This window comes from Impatiens glandulifera, chromosome 3 (assembly GCF_907164915.1).
Source record: "Impatiens glandulifera chromosome 3, dImpGla2.1, whole genome shotgun sequence".
Taxonomy (NCBI): Eukaryota; Viridiplantae; Streptophyta; class Magnoliopsida; order Ericales; family Balsaminaceae; genus Impatiens; species Impatiens glandulifera.
The window spans coordinates 27,344,863-27,363,296 of NC_061864.1; the positions used below are offsets into that span (position 1 = coordinate 27,344,863).

Consider the following 18,434-nt stretch of genomic DNA (forward strand, 5'->3'; position numbering starts at 1 on the left):
GCTAACCGGCCAGACCCCGATTTCCCAGCCGCGATCTAGATCCTAACAATAATATAATAATATATTAATTTTTTTCTCTTGTAAACGATTTTATTATTTTTTATCCTTAATATTAGGCTCTTTTTTTATTTATTCTTATTGTAGCCATTTTATATCATTAACCTTAATTATATTGTTTATATTTTAACTGCTTTCCATTTTTAATAATTAAAATTTTTTTTTTTATCATAAATCTAACCCAATTGTGAAAATCATATTTGAGGTTACATTTTATTACTCTTAAATTATTATTTTTATTTGTTCTTATTTTTATGTTTATTTTCATAATCTCTTTCTTATTTTAAAATATCTATCATATTTTTTACATTATAGATAAAAACATCATACACAATATATCAGCGAATGAATTAACTATGATATTAACTGAAAAAGAGTGTTTAGACCGTTGGAGTATAATCACTTAATTGAAAATTTTGCCTAAAAAATATAAGGAGTATTTTTGTTGAATCGAATACTAGTTAATTGATAAATTATTATTATATATTTTTTCGTTTACAACTTATTATATTAATATTTTTGATATATATTTTGAAATATTTTTTTACACTAGTTAATATTGTTATATATTTAATTTTTTTTATAAAATGTACCATTATTAAATTTATTTAAATTTATGGGTCACAAAATTTGAATTTGTACCGTCCTCTAACGAGTTAGGGGCGGGCCTGATCATGATGATGTTCGGATATGCTAATTTTTAGATATTTTTTATGATTCTAGATCAATGAAGAAGCAAATGAAAAAGTTGTGGAAGTAGAGCAAAAGCACAAGTTGTTAAGGAAGCATGTTTATGATGAGAGGAATGATATAGTAAAGTCTATACCTGATTTCTGGTTAACAGCGGTAAACAATCTCTCTACTAAATTTGTTAACATATTTAGATCTCGTGTTGTTTGGTAAATATGCTCTCTTTTTCATATGAGTACAAGGACGTTGAGCATTTGCAAACACTTTACATTTCCATGTTGTTTATTAATGAGTTATGCGCATTTGGAAACACTTTTACATTCTGGATCTGAATCCGGATCCAAATGGGAAACTGCCAATGAATTTTTAATCCAAACGGCCCAATTTTTAAAAGAATTGCTTTGATGAAGTTCATGATAGGAAAATAACAAACAGTCTTAGAAAATAAAATGTGCACTCATTTTGTCCACTGCTTGAAACACAGCTTTTTCACTTGGTTCAAAGAAGCTCTGCATATGGATGATATTCAAGATGAGGTGAAGATTTTACATTTAAACTCAGGTTCTCCTTAAGATTTTAATATTTGTTACTGGTACTTAAATATATTTTCTTTTTGCAGGTTGCTGAGGTAATCAAGGATGATTTATGGCCAAATCCCCTGACTTATTTTAACAATGTACATTTTCTTCTTTTCCTTGCCCCTTCTTCTGAGACTTTTTATTTTTGAATCTGATGTTCTAAGTATTTTTTTTGGTATTACAGGATGGTGATGATGATGATGAAGAAGGGGGGAGTTCATGTTCGAGGATGATGATGAAGAAGGGGGGGAGTTCGTGTTCAGCATTTAGAAATTCTATATCATAGAATTCATCTTGAGTTACCCATTTTTATTGTTCCCATTTTTATAATTCACATTGATTTTGATTTCTTGTTCAAAACCAAATTCATTAAGTACTATTAATATGTGCTTTTATCATTTTCTCTCTTTATATTCACTTAACAAAGTATGTACTCAAAAGTCTTAACTTATATGAACTAATAATTTGCATCATAATCAAATTCAGTAACTACTTATATGTGATTATATCTCCTCGTCTCACTTTTCAGTCGTAACTCGCTTCAATTTGTCGGGTTATAAAATGTTAGGATTTGTATCTCCCAAATCTGACCTGCTTGAAAACAATCTGTAAAAACACAAGAAAGAAGAACACAAGAACACACAGATTTATAGTGGTTCACTCAAATTGAGCTACATCTACTTTAGCCACCACCATATTTACTATGAAGAAGAATACAGAGTTTTTGCCTCACACTTTATCTCTCTAGAATTCTGTCTTTACAATGTAAACCCTTAATAATTAAATATTTATATGGTAAACATTCAGGTAAAAACTTAAATAACTTTGGTCAGGCCCAAGTTCAAAACTAAAAAGAAAACCCAATAAACTCTAATTAACAATGTAGAGTTTATTATAAGTGTAGGTTCCATAACTCAACATAAAACTCTTTCTAGGGTGACTTGATTTGCCTAATCTCATGGATCATTTTCATCTAAATTTTGTATCCCTTTGAAATCTTGTTTTCCTTCTTATAAGAGTAACGAACCCTTAATAATTTTTCCCCACTACATAAGACCTTGTTTGATGTGGTTGAATTTATAAATAAACCAAGTATTATCATTAAAATGATCAATCAAAACATTGAATTGCACTTATTTTATTCTCTATAAAATTTTAAAATAGTAAATACTAACAACATTTTGCTGTTTAACCATATTTTGATTTTACAAATAAACTAGATTAATTCCAAATAATCAACCATCAAACAACTCCAAAAATTAGTTTGGTTAATTTACTGTTTTATTTTTCACATGTAAACATATTTAGATCATTTTTTTTTTCTATTTGATGATATAAATTCGAATTCATTATAGGAACATAAGATATTTTTTGGAGGGGACCCTAAGCTAGAAAGGATAGAAGCCAAAGTTTTAGTTTTCTAAGGGTCCATGGAGAAATTAAGACATAAAAGTTTGATACCCTTCCATGTGATACACACATGAACTCCACGAAACTAGTAGGTGTAAGGAAGTTTACTTTTTTTTGTATGTGTTCTTATATTCCCCTTTCTCTCAAACACCATTTGAACCTTCCTATTTCATAGTCACATGCTTCAAGAATACATTTGTGGTCCTAACCCTAACTTGGCTTACTTTTTTCTCTATATCCTATCCTATCCTATTAGGATCAATGGCATTCTATAGTCGTTCTCAACCTAAAATCTACACGTGAAAAGATTTTTGTTAGAAATTTTAAGGTTTCATGAACAAACATGATCGATTGATTGTACAATGAATCGAAACCTGAGATTATATATAAGGCATGTAGATGCATAAAATTGATGATGTGACAAAGGATTTAGATGAAAACTAATAATCTTTTGAGGAAGAATGTATAGGGATTGAAAAATTCAAAGAATGGAGTATATTTTCGAATCACAAGAAGACTTTTGGTGCTCATAATTTATTTGTCTTAAATCTTTCATACTCGCGATTTTATTGTTCGTTCTTTTTTACCTTTATTGTTTTTGTTTATAGTGTTTTTGGGTTTTAAGAGATATCTATAATTATTGTTGCTTCACTAGTTTTCTAATGGATTATTTTCTCTAATGAAAAAATGAATTTTTTTTATTCTTAATGCACAAAATTATAATAAACTAATAAACTTTCTTTATGTTTTATTTCATCTTATACCTCTTCACATTCTTTATGTTTTATTATTAAATACACTACCTTCATTTTAAAAAATAAAAATAAAATAACACTCCAATTATTATTCATCTCATTGTTAATTAGTGTATTAGAAAAATGATATGATTTTATTGTTTTTCTTTTTCTTTAATTTATTAAAATAACTATAAGACTATTCGATATAAAGTAAAGATACAAATAATAAAAATAAAACACGTAAAGCTCTGTCCACTTCCCCCTAGAGTTGACCAACGATGTTAAGTATAAAAAAAACAACTCTCTAATCGGGAAAGTCCTCCTTCTAAAAACACCTTGTCCAACTTAGCGCATTGAGAGGCAAATCGTTCTTATTAAATTTAAAAATCCTCCCAGTGGCCCAATAACAGGGAGCCATCCAGGGACTTCCCGGCCGGAGGAAATGGGATTTGAATCCATGATACAATCTTTTTTTATGTCGATTTAGCAAACCAATGCCTTAAGCCACTCAGCCATACCTGCGGTTGGTTGCCCGAAGTGCTATCCTTTGGTACCTACTGGTAGGTCATGATCCGATTGGTCATGAATATCGTAAGGTGCTGTTCTTCGCAAATTCCAACGTACCCCTAGTTGGGAAGGGTTTGCCCACCACTTCACTTTCACTTAGGTCCAGGCCAAGTCAGTGGGGGACTTGTCGGGCTAAAAAACTGTACGTGAGAGTTTCCTCACACGGCTGAGCATCTTCTATTTGCTGGGATAAGGCTTTTCCTCTTCAGGGTCTACACCCAATATACTCTGTTAATATCTAAAATTAAAGTAAACTATGAAAAAATGAGAAAACTATTATAATCTAGAAAAAGAGAGAAAACAAGCTAATTAATTTGTGTGTATTAAATCCTAAATTATATAGGGATATAGACTATAAATATTTGCCATGCCTAGGTATAGTGGCCCAAATTTCAAATAGTTAGATTTTTTTACACTGGAACACAATTATATTGACATTTTAAAAATATAATTCATATTAGATGTTAAACATAATTAAGTTTTATATTTAAAAAAAAAAAGTGCTACATTATCTTTTATTAAGGAAAGTTAGGTCTTCAAATAAAGTCTCAAATTCAATGGCCTAGTGTGAAGTAAATGAATAATGAATATAAGATATCTTTACTTTATTCCTTCCTCCTTTCCAGCATTTCATATATAGACAATAGTAACAAGGACTACGATCACACATTTTCTATCTTTTTACTAAAGTAAAAACTACGAACCTTCCTTTACAAAAAATCACACAGACATATTTAGAAAAGTTTGAAAACTAAATTAACTTAGTAATAAATATATTACAAAATTTTATAATTAGTCTCACCTATGAATTTTATCAGACACAATCAAGATTATTATTATTCTTTTCAAATAGTCTTAACTGTGTATGACAATTTCCAACTACCAACATGAGCCAAAATACAAGTCTCATTATTTATTATCACAATATATATTATACAATGCAAAATATAAAAATAATGTTAACTCTTATTTATAATACTTTTTATAATTTACTTAATGGACATGGATATAATTAATTATAATAAATATTAATTTATTTATCTTGTTTATATTATAATTATTTTAAGTAAAAGTAATTTGGAGTGTGAATATTTAGAATATAAATGATGTATTATATAGAGTGGTAATCTTATTACTCAACTATGTGTTATTGAATAATAAAATGATATTAATTAGAAGGATAGTTGGTATTTTTCATTTTTTTTCATACTCCTAATTTTACAAGTTAACAGTTAAATATATTTTTTATTTTATTGTTTTATTTTTCAAATTATCAATTATTTTATTATTTTTGTTTTTTAATTAAATATTTTTATTCAATAATATATATTTGTTAACATATTATAATTAATTTTCTTTTTTTGATGTTTGAATATATTATAATTTTTTTTTAATGTAAAATGCTAGAATAATCTACTACAATGGCACAATCTTGACTTAATTAAGATGTTGTAAATAAAAATCTAATCTTTAGTATTTTAAGAATTATTTAGATTAACATGAATTTAGTGTGTTAGGTTTAATATATTATTGTATTTATTATTTTATTAAATTATATATAAGAGTTCCATATGCAAAATTAATTTGCATATAATAGAATACAACGTCTAAATATTAAATAATATATTAAATTTGTAAAAATTTAAAATTATAATAAATTAACTAAAACAGAAAATGCAGGTTTCGAATATTAATTAGTTGGAGCTTGTTTTTACATTGTTTTTTCTTCTTCCAAAAATCAGTTTGTTTTAAAAGATACTGTTTTGAGTTAAAAAGTGATTTATTTATTTTATTTCAATTAAAAGGTTAATATATTTATTATTAATCTTTCAAAATATTATAAAAGATAGAAGACAAGGTTGGGTCTTATAGTTATTATTTGATCAAAAGAATGATTAATACTTAAAAACAATAATTACATAAAAAAAAGTGATCGATCCCACTAAAAACACATAATCAGAGTTCATTATTATGATTATGAAATGTCAATTTTAATATATATATATATAATAATAAATAATGACCCTTAGGTTTCAAATAGAGCCAACTTATGTAAAATAGAAGAATATACATATATAATAAATATATATATATGTGTGTACAGTCAATTTGAACAAATGTGTCCTTGTTTTGCCTTTTTTGTTGCTTACGTGGAGCACTTTGATTGGAGTATTAAAATATGTTAGGATAACGTTATTCATGCATGAGATGGATATTATAAGCAACTTGACAAATAAAAAAAATAAAAAGATAAATAATTAATTAGAGGATGAAGCTATGGAAAAAGACCTTACTTAGTCCCCCCACTTCACATACTTTTGTTTGAATTTTTTTTTCTTATTCATGACATGCCATTTCTTGCATCATTCCTTTTCATGTTTTATTTTCAGCCAATTAAAATATAAGTGGTTAGTTTCATCATGTCATTTTCAAATTAACCAACAAAGTTACTCTTAATTTTCTTGTTATGGAAAGTGATATCTATTAAAAAAAAAAAAAGAAAATTTTAGTTAATAAATATAATCGTTCTATAAGCACCCTCGCGGGAACGTGGAGAGGAATTCCAAGCACGGAGCAGAACTGGAATATCTGCAGGAACTGGAATTTACCGTTTTTTAAACTCACTAGAATTGAAAGCATTGTAAACAGATAATTCATTTACGTTTTTAGCTTTTATTCAGAATGTTACGACTTCAAAATCATTCTAGGCCTGTCTAGAATGATCTCTTAAACTCGTAGTTTTTTTTTCCCGTTTTTGGGAATTTTTAATGAAATGACGCTAAGTCGTTTTCAAAAAAAAAAAAAAAAAAATTTTAGTTAATAAATATAATCGTTCTATACAAATTACCGCAAGTTTTTATGAGGTTTGTTAAACTTTCCGGTGATATCTACTTTAAGATATTTTGAACAATTTTGTACATTACGACTTTTGTCTGAAATAATATTTATTACTTGAAGTAAGTTATTGTCCTTTACTGTCATAATTTTCACTTCAACCATTCTTGCGAAAATGATGTTTTTAATTCTTTAGTTAAAACTCATTTCAGTTAAGATATCTTGAGTTATAATTGTACATCTGTAATTTTATTTTTATTTTTTAATAACGTGCATGTTAAAATAGTGGTGGTCCATTCACTGTTGTTGAAGAAAGTGAGTCTTTGAGATTTTTGGATCATACAATTAGACCCCACAAGTGGACCATTTTGTAGAAATTATATAATTTGGATATTATTATTATTGTTATTATATATATATATATTCTCTCCCAAATTATCCATTTTGGATGAAATGGTGTCCATAGAAAGTGGGGGCAAAGTGGATCTAAATCTGCCATTTTCGTTTAAAAGATATATCTCAAAAGATTCATCTAATATTTTAGACTTTATCTTCATTTCTTATGGATAACAAGTTTTGAATAATTGAAAAACATTAATATAAAATAATAAAAGTATGTGCACTTATCTTCTGGGCCATCCCCAATAATGCTGGAAAAAATATGCAAGAAAAATAAGAAATCTTTTATTTATATATATATATATATATATATATATATATATATATATATATATATATATATATATATATATATATATATATAACTTGAGAAAATGAGAGGGAAATAGTCATATAATTTGTTTTTAAATATTATTTAAATGGTTTAATATTAACCTGCATTTTATTTGGTTGAGTTATTTTTAAAGTAATACTTTAGTAAGAGTATAAAACTTTATTGGGATTTAGAAATTAGAGTTCAATTTTTGTGTATGAACTTCATAAGTCAAACTTAGAATTAGAATGAATTAGAGAAATATGAACTAAAGTTGTATATCAATATGTCATGCATGCTGTGACAAAATTTCAGCCTATTAGGAATAAAAACCAATTCACAATCAATAATATACCAAAATGCAATAGAAAGATTCAAGAACTCTTCAACTTGAAAATTTTACTGTGCTGACTCTATAGGTCTTGTTTAGAATTAGAATGAATAACAAAGAACTAAACCAATATTGTAGATCTATTGGTCATTTAGGTCGCGATAAATGGTTAGAACAATTGAAGTTGAACGGAGTTCACGATTGATTAATTGTTTAAGAATGTTTACCAAATGACTAAATTAGTTTTCAATTTTAACACATTTTTTTGTATCCTTAAATAGACATGTTTAAACCTCAAATTTGGAAAATAATTATAGAAAATAACTTGTATAAAACATTATCCCCTATAAAAATTTCAGATCAAAACACATTAGGTAACATTCATTGTCCACAAATTGGCCAAAAATGACCAAAGCTACTAACCTAGAATAATTTTGCATCATTTAAACATGCCAATTGAAGCTCAATTCAAAGAATCGTTTGAATATGTTAGATAAAATTGACCGGTTAAATAAAAAGCTTAACTTAATAAACTTATTGTGCAGGAACGGTCAGGAATCTCAACCGGTCAAGTAATCAAACCGGCTAGAAGAAGCAGATGAACAAACTGAAGCTATCCGGTTGAACAAAACAACCTGAACGGCAAAAATCTCAAACCGGCCAGAAGAGACAAATCCAGAACCGGAAGTTGTCCGGTTGAATTGAACAACCAGCTAACCTGATAAGTTGGAATGAAGTACTCAATCCAAATCCAAAGAACAAATCCAACGAGAAGACTACTTAAAGAAAGAAGTCAAAGATATCAAATAAAGAGCAGTTTACAAATTGGTGTAAACAGACACTTTGGGTATATGCAGAAGATGACATCAAAATATCAGACTACGACATTACTATTTTGGTACAAGTCTGATGATATGCTGCAGGCTGCAGAAGATTGCCTGAAGAAATAGTTACCATTTTGGTACAAGTCAAAGGAGCAATCTCCCAGGTGCAGGCAACTGTCCAACCGACAGTTGCCATAATCAAGCAAAGACAAATCAGAGCCGGTCTGCTCCATGACTCGGAAGCCTAAACCGCATTTAAGGTTATGCTGAACCTCTGAAGCTATCCGTTGAAGAAATGTGACCGTTGGCACAATTTCACCTATAAAAGGAGAAGCCGAGGAAGCTGAAAAATACAAGGAATTATAAGCAAGTTAACAAGTCTGTGAACAACAAGGAATCACTAAAGCAAGTTACAAAGTGTTTATCTCTCTAAAATTTAAAGTTTGAGAGTGTTTGTGAATTGTGTTACAATTTCTCTGAGAATTGTAAGAGTGATTATCGAGTAGTCAATAAGACTTGATCGTGTATTGTGTTTGTGTATTCCTTAGTGAATATCCTTCTCATGGTTTGAGAAGAAGGGGTGACGTAGGAGTTTTATCTCCGAACATCCATAAAAACCTGTCTCGTGCTTTACCTTCTTCCGGTTCCATATTCTAACTGACTCTCAATACTCTAACTGACTCATACTATTTCAACCACATCACTAATTCCCAACCGACATTCTCCAAACCGCATCTCTATTCATCCTAAGTGTGTTGCTTCAACCTGAAATAAACCATTTCCGCACTTGAACTCGGTTCAAGTGTTTGTGACAGTTTGTGCAGTATTGAAACCGATGTTAATTCTTAACCGGATTAACGTCAATCGTTGAGTGTTGTCAGAGAGTATTATCCGGCTGGACCCCGGTCCGCCATCCTCGATCTAGATCCTAACAATTGGTATTAGAGCAGTCAGTTTCAATACTCAAGCAACACTAAACAAGCAAGCATGACTTTCGACGAGAAACCTCTAATGCTAGAAGGAGACGATTTTGCTAACTGGAAAATATGCATGCACTTGCACCTGATTACTATGGATGATTAGATGACATTCATTCTGTCTGAAGGACCTATCAAGATTGAGAAAGACAGAAAGGAATGGACAGCCGAAGATAAAAGGAAAAACAATCTGGATAATCATTGCAGGAATCACATCTTCAAGTCTCTAGACAGAAACACTTTCAGTAAGGTTAGAGAATGCAAAACTGCAAAGGAGGCATGGGAAACGGTGATTCAATTCCACGAAAGAAATGAAAGAACCAAGGAAAATAAGATAATGGTGGCCACTCAGAAGTTTGAACACATCAAGATGAGGCCAGGTGAAACTATGAAGGAGTTTAGTGATCGTTTTACAAATGTGGTAAATGAGTTGTCGGTTCTTGGAAAGAAGTATGATAACAAGGAAACAATCATCAAAGCCTTGAGATCTCTTCCTAGTGCATGGGACATAAAGACAATGGTGATGAGGGAATCAAACTGCCTAGACAAGATGAAGCTACATGATGTATTTGAAGACTTAAAGGCATATGAGTTTGAAATGAAATCCAGATTTGAAAATGAAGCATCATCATCAACCGCTACTAAGGCACTAGTTACATCAATAGTGCCAGCAACCACCGTACCGATCAAATTAGCAGAACAATTCTCTGAGGATGCAATGGCCATGCTTGCAAAGAAATTCAGCAGATTTATGAAGAAAAACCAACCGACAAACAACTATAACTACAACTACGGTGATAAATCTAACGTTAGGTGCTATAATTGTGATGGTTTAGGACATTACAGGTGGGAATGCAGAAAGCCACGAAGGGACGACCGGAAACCGGATGATCAGAACCAACGAAACAATTACTCATAAACCGGTGAAGGAAAGGAGATTCAGAAAGCAATGATAGTCGATGATGGAGGAAGTCTATGAGCTCACAGTGATAGCGATGATGAAATCTCATGTCTCATGGTAAATGAAGAACAAGTATTTGATTTTTTTCCTGTGACGAATTTACTAGAGAAGACTTAATTACTGCATTAAATGACATGGTAGTAGAATACAAACACTTATCAACTTTAGTACCAACCCGACTTAATTTTAGAACCAATCCCGTAGCATCAGTCCGGCCCAACCCTGAAACCGATAATGCTCAATCCGATGAGATCATCGAAATTGAGGCAACACTTGAACTATCATCTGAAAATGAACAACTCGAGGAGTCATTTCAAGAGTTGACCGAAGAAGAAGATGAACGAACTAAATATTTAATGGCAGCATGGAAAAGATCTGGTGAAGCAGTTAGTAAATTGGCAAGCTATAGAAGACCCTATAAGTGTAAATTTGGTCTAGGTTATAATTTTAACACACCCACCCAACACAAATCTTCCAAAGGATTGAATCTCACTAAAGACAAGCTTCCATTCATAAGCTTTGTTAAGAGCTCTTCAACCTATACCGAATCATCTCATGATTCTAAACTGGCTAAGGAGCTAACCTATGTAGGCCTATCCGATACAGTCAAATGGTCTATCTCTAAGAGGAAGACTACTCAACCCTATGATAGGAGCCCATACTACACCGAACAAATCTCACATCAACACCACAAGGTAACACTAAGTAGACAGAAACACAACAAACCTAGCGCATGTAGGACCATTAAAACCATGTCTGGGAAAATTATGCAAATAATTAAAGTATGGATACCTAAGGGACTAATCAATCACGGACCCAAGTAAATGTGGGTACCAAATAGTTGTAAATATGTATATTTTACATGTTATGAAGAAGCGGCTTGGAAATTCTGAGTGGTATCTGGACAACGGTTGCTCCAGACATATGACTGGAAACAGCAACCTTCTGACCGACATCAAAGTAGAAGACGGTTCAATGATAGTTTTCGGTGACAACTCGAAAGGTAGAACTGTGGCAAGGGTAAGATTGTCCATGATAATTTAACAATCAATAATGTATTTCTTGTTGAAAACCTACACTTCAATCTGCTAAGTATCAGTCAAATGTTTGACGCCGGATATACGGTAGAATTTCATAAACATGCATGCTTAGTTAAGAATTCTCAGGGTAGCACATTACTAACCGGAAATAGGTTAGGAAATATCTACAAGGTAGACTAGAGGAATGAAATTGAACACCCTGTCTGTATGGTAGCTAGAAGTGATCAAACCTGGTTGTGGCATAAGAGATTAAATCATCTAAACTTCAAAACTATAAACTACATTCGTACTAATCGGTTAGTTGAAGGAATTCCTGATATAAGATTCAATAAAGAAAAAGTATGCTCAGCCTGTCAAATGGGAAAACAAACTAAGTCACATTTTAAAAGCAATGGATATATTCAGTCTAACCGATGTCTTGAACTTCTTCACATGGATTTATTTGGACCAATTAGGGTCACCAGCTTAGGCGGTATGCATCGCACTTTGGTAGTTATTGATGATTACTCTAGATATACATGGGTCATATTTTTAGCATCCAAAAGTGACACTGTTTTAATTTGATTACATTGCTTATACGTTTACAAAATGAAAAATCAACACGTATAAAAACTATTAGAAGCAATAGAGGAACCGAATTTACAAACAACACTTTAAATGCATTTCTTGAGGAATCTGGCATTAGACACGAGTTGTCCAGTGCTAGAACTCCTCAACAGAATGACCTGGCCGAGAGAAGAAACCGAACCCTCAAGGAAGCCGCGAGGTCTATGATAGTCGATTCGGGTGTCGCTCAAAAATTTTGGGCTGAAGCTATCAGTACTGCATGTTATACACAAAACCGGTCTATGATTAACAAGCATCGCAATAAAACACCATACAAAGTATACTTTGATAGAATTCCAAACATTCGGTATTTTAGAAACTTCGGTTGTAAATGCTACATTCACATGAATGGTAAAACCTATTTAAATGATTTTGATGTAAAATCCGATGTTGGGATAATGCTAGGATATTCAGCAGTAAGTAAGGCATATAGAGTATACAATACTAGAACATTAACCGTGGAAGAATCTCTTCATGTTGTATTTGATGAATCGGTTGAAAGTAACACCGCATCATCCTTTGATCTACACAACAAATTGGAAAATCAAAACATCTATTCTAACAATGAAGATGAAATTCTAGTCTTTAGACGGTTTGTCCAGGACCAAATGGGTATTATTGAAACCTAGCCGGATCAAGTAGATCAAGCTACCAAACAACAAAAAGCTGACACCTCAGTGTCAACTGAGGACATCGGTCGGTCTGACATTATTGCTTAGCCTACTGATAAGTCTAGCCTTAATCAAGTAACTGGTCATTTGGTAGACATCCCTAAACAACGGAATTTCAAAAGGAACAAAAAACATCCTCCTGAGCTTGTTATAGGTAGCCCTTCACTACCCATCCGAACTAGGCAACAAATACTAGAACAATATGAAAACTCCGCTTTCATATCCTAAATTGAGCCAAAAAAGGTGGATGAAGCATTGCCGGATCCGGATTGGATTTTAGCAATGCAAGAAGAGTTGAACCAGTTTGAGAGTAATAAAGTCTGGTACTTAGTTCCTAGACCGAAAGATCAATCGGTTATCGGAACAATATGGGTATTCAGAAATAAACTCAATGAAGACGGTTTGGTTACGAGGAACAAAGCTAGATTAGTGGCACAAGGATACAAACAGGAAGAGGGCATTGATTTTGAAGAATCATTTTCTCCTGTAGCTAGAATTGAAGCCATTAGAATTTTCCTAGCATTTGCTGCTTTAAAATTTTTTAAGGTATTTCAAATGGATGTTAAAAGTTCTTTTCTAAACGGTGAATTACGGGAAGAAATATATGTTGAACAACCACCCGGTTTTAAAGATGCTGACCTGACCGGTCATGTGTATCGACTAAACAAAGCTTTTTATGGTTTGAAACAAGCTCCTAGAGCCTGGTATGACACATTAACAAATTTCCTAATTGGGCATAATTTCACTATAGGTTTAGTAGATAAAACCCTATTCAAATTCGAGAAGAAGGAACATATCCTACTTGTTCAAATATATGTGGATGACATAATTTTCGGTTCAACTGATTTTAAGCTATGTGATAAATTTTCATCACTAATGACTAACAAGTTTGAAATTAGTATGATGGGAGAATTAAGTTTCTTCCTAGGTCTTTAGGTTCGACAACTCGAAGGAGGAACATTCATTAACCAGTCCAAATACACAAAGAAATTACTAAAGAAATTTGGAATGGAAACATGTTCTTCTGCCTCCACTCCAATGAGCTCCTCAATCAAGCTGGATAAAGATGATGACGGTTAGGGAGTAGACCTGACAGTCTATCGTGGAATCATCGGCTCACTTCTCTACCTAACAGCAAGTCGACCGGATATATTATTTGCAGTTGGAGTGTGTGGAAGATTCCAGGCTAATCCTAAACAATCTCACTACACATCTGCTAAACGAATTCTGAAATATCTAAAGGGAACCTCGGAAGTCGGTCTGTGGTATCCAAAAGACTCAAGTTTTAACCTAACAAGCTACTTTGATGCAGACTATGCATGATGTAAAGTTGATAGAAAAAGTACCAGTGGAACGTGTCAATTTTTGGGAGATAGGCTCGTTTTATGGTATAGTAAAAAGCAAAAATCGGTTGCTACATCAACCGCAGAAGCTGAATACCTGGCAGCCGGAAGTTTTTGTGCTCAACTTCTATGGATTCAACAACAACTGAGAGATTTCGGTATCACAGCCGAAGAATCTCCAATATTCTGCGACAATAAAAGTGCCATATCAATCACATACAATTCGGTTCTACATTCAAGAACCAATCATATTGATATAAGGCACCACTTCATCCGGGAACATGTTCAATAGAAGCACATCCAGTTGGAATACGTATCAACCGATCAACAAGTAGCCGACATATTCACAAAGTCTCTGCAGGAAGCTAAGTTCTCCTTCTTCAGAAATATTCTCGGTCTTACCGATATAAATCAACTTATTTCTTAAACCGAAACTTTACTTCTCTAAAAGGAAATATCGGCTCGGACAGACAAAACCATCAGCTCTTCTCAGAATGTCAGAAAATTAAACTACCATTGTACTTATTGAAAACCCGCATTGCTTATCAGTTGCGGTAAACCGACCAGTTATTTAGTACTTTACCAAATAACTGCATCGAAACTAATAACTGAAAACCAACCGATTTGGATATACTCTACTTTGGAATATTTGGATTTCTAACAAAATTTTGAATAACTGATTGCGTTTGGACGTATCTGTTCTGAAAAGATTCCTTTTCAAAACAAAGCAGTCATGCCTCAAAAGACGTGAAGATATGATATCTTTCACCGTCTAGGCCTATGACTTACATTCATAGAGTGACACCTCCTCATATTTTGGAAAGATATTTTATCCAACGGTTAAAAGGATACAACGTGCATTATCCACTAGTTAACACCATTAACTGCCTAATATATAAGTTAGATGCACATCAACAAATAATCACACATCTAACATACTCAACACATCTCTGAAATATTTCATACTACTCGAGCAAAATGTCTCACATTCCCTTCCAAAACGTCCTTCAGATTGAGTTTGATTCCGTCCTAGGAACAAACCATTTTGAGATCTACAAAATGATCAAATCAATTGAGAACTCCGGTCTAAGAAATTTTCTGAATGACTGGCATATCATATTTCCCAATACCGTTATGGAATTCTTCCGTAACGCAAGAGTTTTTCGTGGTACTCCCTTTTTCGCCACTCTAATTCAGTCCAAGGTAAGAGACACCGTTTTCGAGTTCACCGAGAAAGATTTTGCTCAGTGTTATGACCTTCCAAAAGAAGGTCTCACTGATCTAACTCCATCGGCTGAACAGAAGACTGAAATGTTCCAGTATTTTTCTCGATCCCCTCTTCCCATTGACGATCACGGTGCAAGATCCTCATTGAGGGCTGAATATCAGCTGCTCAACGATATCGTCGGTAAATCAATCCTTGGAAAGGATGTTACCAACACTTTCTGTACCAAGTCTTTTGACATCATGACCTCCATCACCAACGGAGTTCCGGTCAACTGGTCAAGATTGCTTTTTGACAACCTAATATGGATGATTTCCACTCGTCACACCGGTTTCATTCCCCAAATTAGCACTCTCCTTTTCGATCTTGGTGCTTCTCTCTGTCCGGGCGTAGGATTAAGCCCACTTCAAATCATGACTGGAGACTCGGCCGACTCATTCTTCGACCGCTTTGAGAAAGCTTGGAAGAAGAAGCAGAGAGGCGGTTCTTCCTCCAGCCGCTAAGGAACCATCTTTTCGGACAACCGGTCGTTTTGTTGCATGCACCGGTTGTATATTTTTATGTTTATTTTCTTATATGTCTCTTTTGCCCTCTTATGGGACTACACATCTATTTAATATATTTCCTACCGTTATCCATTTTTTGGCATATTAAACTCTGATCGTATGAAAACCACAAAATATTAAATTCAGTTAGTTTCCAACCAAACTCTTTACCTCGGACAAAACAAAATCACCACTTTCCAAGAAAAAGTATCTTGAAAATATAAAGATTCTTCATACCTTAAAAGCATTATCAAGACATATCATAAATGACAATGTCATACATTTAATGCCTTTGCGTTATTCTCTCTTCACATCCTATTTAAGAAGCCTATCACCCCTTTTCAAACATCACAACAAATCTTGCCATCTTGCAAAAATTATCTTACATCTCTCTAAAAACTCTTCCGAAAAATGTCTCATCCTACACTTCGAAACTACCTATGTGTTAACTTTGATTCAGTACTCTTATCTGATGACATTGAAACAAATGAAATCCTCTTCGATTCACTGGTTGATACCGGCCTCCGTGGATTCCTGGAAGAATCCGATCCTATTCTACTTCCTGAAGTGTTGGAATTTTTCGCCAATGCTTCCATGCTCGAAGATCTCATTGTTTCCATCATAAACAATAACATTATCGTTCAGATCTCAGAAGAAACAATCGCTGAGATGTTCAACCTGCCGATTGAGGGATTTTCGGACTTTCCTCCTCGGGTGAATGAAACCTTTGATGACTATGCTGAACTATTCTCCATGGATCGTAACCCGGTTCAGAACAACGGCCTCAAAGCCTATCTTGCCCCCCACATCCAAATACTCCACGAAATTGTCACCCGATCCATTCTGTGTCAGGTTCCGAATCAAAACTACTCCAAAAAGACGTTTGATATGATGACCTACATAGTCAGTGACACTCCTATTAACTGGGCGTCGGTCATTTTTGAAAACCTAAAAACAATGGTTGAAACCAAAAAGAAGATCGGCTACGCTCCTCAGCTGAGCCGGATCATTCGTTCAACCTCCCTTGAACTCGGACCGGGATCACCGGTGAACCCAACGAATTTTCTCATCAAGGAATCAGTGGAAGAGAAAATGGCTAGGATGGTTCTTATGTTCTTTCCTTATGTTCTTTCCTAAACGGTTTATTTATAAAACCGCTCATGTTGTTTCAACCGATCTATTATCGGTCTTCATTTTATCATTTCATCGGTTTTAATATTACTATGTAACCCTTTTATAAATCGTTGACCGGTCAAATTTTAAACCTATCATCAAAATCTTACCGATCAAAGTTGCCGCCAATAATTTTGGTGGGAAACTTTGGCGCCTTTTTAATCGATGTGACAACTCACATCTTTCAATGCGTCGGTTCGCATTCTAAGATGCGCCCCTATGCGGTCTATAAATACAACTTCACACATCAAATTTTCATTTCACGCGATCTGCTTTCTCTCTCTTGCAATCACTCTAAAAAACATTCAAGTTTTCGATCAAACTCATAAACTCCAAAATAGGTCGTGACTCCGCTCTTTTCGTCCACATTATCCAAGTTGACTTTGAAGAAATTCGAAACAACGGCTTGGAGGAAGCTCGATACGTCTTAGGACTAATCACCGCTTCGGGCCTGGAACACTTCCTGAACGGGCCGTTCATTATCTACCAAAATGCGGTCACGGAGTTCTTTGCAAACGCCACTTTAAATGATGAAACTATCTCTACGACGGTCGGGAGACAAACCTTTGAGGTTACAAAGGATCTAATTGATGAAGTCTTTTTTACTGATAGAAGGTCTTGATGTCACCGAGGGTGGAGATGACGATGAACGCCTGGCGGTTTGCCTTGATATTTCCTGTACTAGCAACGAACCGATAGTGGTTTCCAGCAAGAAAGGAGACCTAAAATCGGAGTATAGACCGCTGTGCGACATCATCTCCAAGTCAATTCAGGCAAGGGGTGATTAATTTGATAGCCTCACCAGTCTCAAGATTGACACAATGACCGCGATCATCAAAGGAGAAAAGATCAACTGGGCGGAGGTGATCTTTTCCAACCTATGCAAAATGGTGGATCCCAACTCTAACCGGTCTCGGGGATATGCCATTCCCCTAGGTAAACTATTACTTCACCTCAACATTCAAACCGGTCTAGGGGTTCTTCTCCCAAGCAGCTGGATAGTAAAATCCGTTCACTTTACCAGCAAGGCAAAGAAAGTCTCGACAGTTAAGCGGCCGAAGGCTCAAACAAAGAAAACTCAACCAAAGAAGAAGAAAGCTCCGGTGGCAGAAGAAACCGGAAGTGAAAGAACAATATCGGCTCCTCGGGCAT

At 33.5% G+C, this 18,434-nt stretch overlaps 1 protein-coding gene across 2 annotated transcripts; it reads left to right on the forward strand.

Moving 5' to 3' along the window:
- Positions 1–791: 791 nt before the first annotated feature.
- On the forward strand, positions 792–1,743 carry LOC124928710 (NAP1-related protein 2-like). 2 transcript variants are annotated; one of them, XR_007098582.1, is made up of 4 exons: positions 792–903; positions 1,232–1,283; positions 1,367–1,423; positions 1,510–1,743. XR_007098582.1 is itself a non-coding variant. In XM_047468962.1 (3 exons), exons 1-3 carry the CDS (start codon positions 1,197–1,199, stop codon positions 1,609–1,611), a joined length of 246 nt encoding a protein of 81 aa, XP_047324918.1. In that variant the 5' UTR covers positions 825–1,196; the 3' UTR covers positions 1,612–1,743. The 2 variants fall into 2 exon arrangements, 1 of the variants encoding a protein (XP_047324918.1); XM_047468962.1 differs by having other exon boundaries at positions 825–1,283.
- The last annotated feature ends 16,691 nt before the right edge of the window (positions 1,744–18,434 follow it).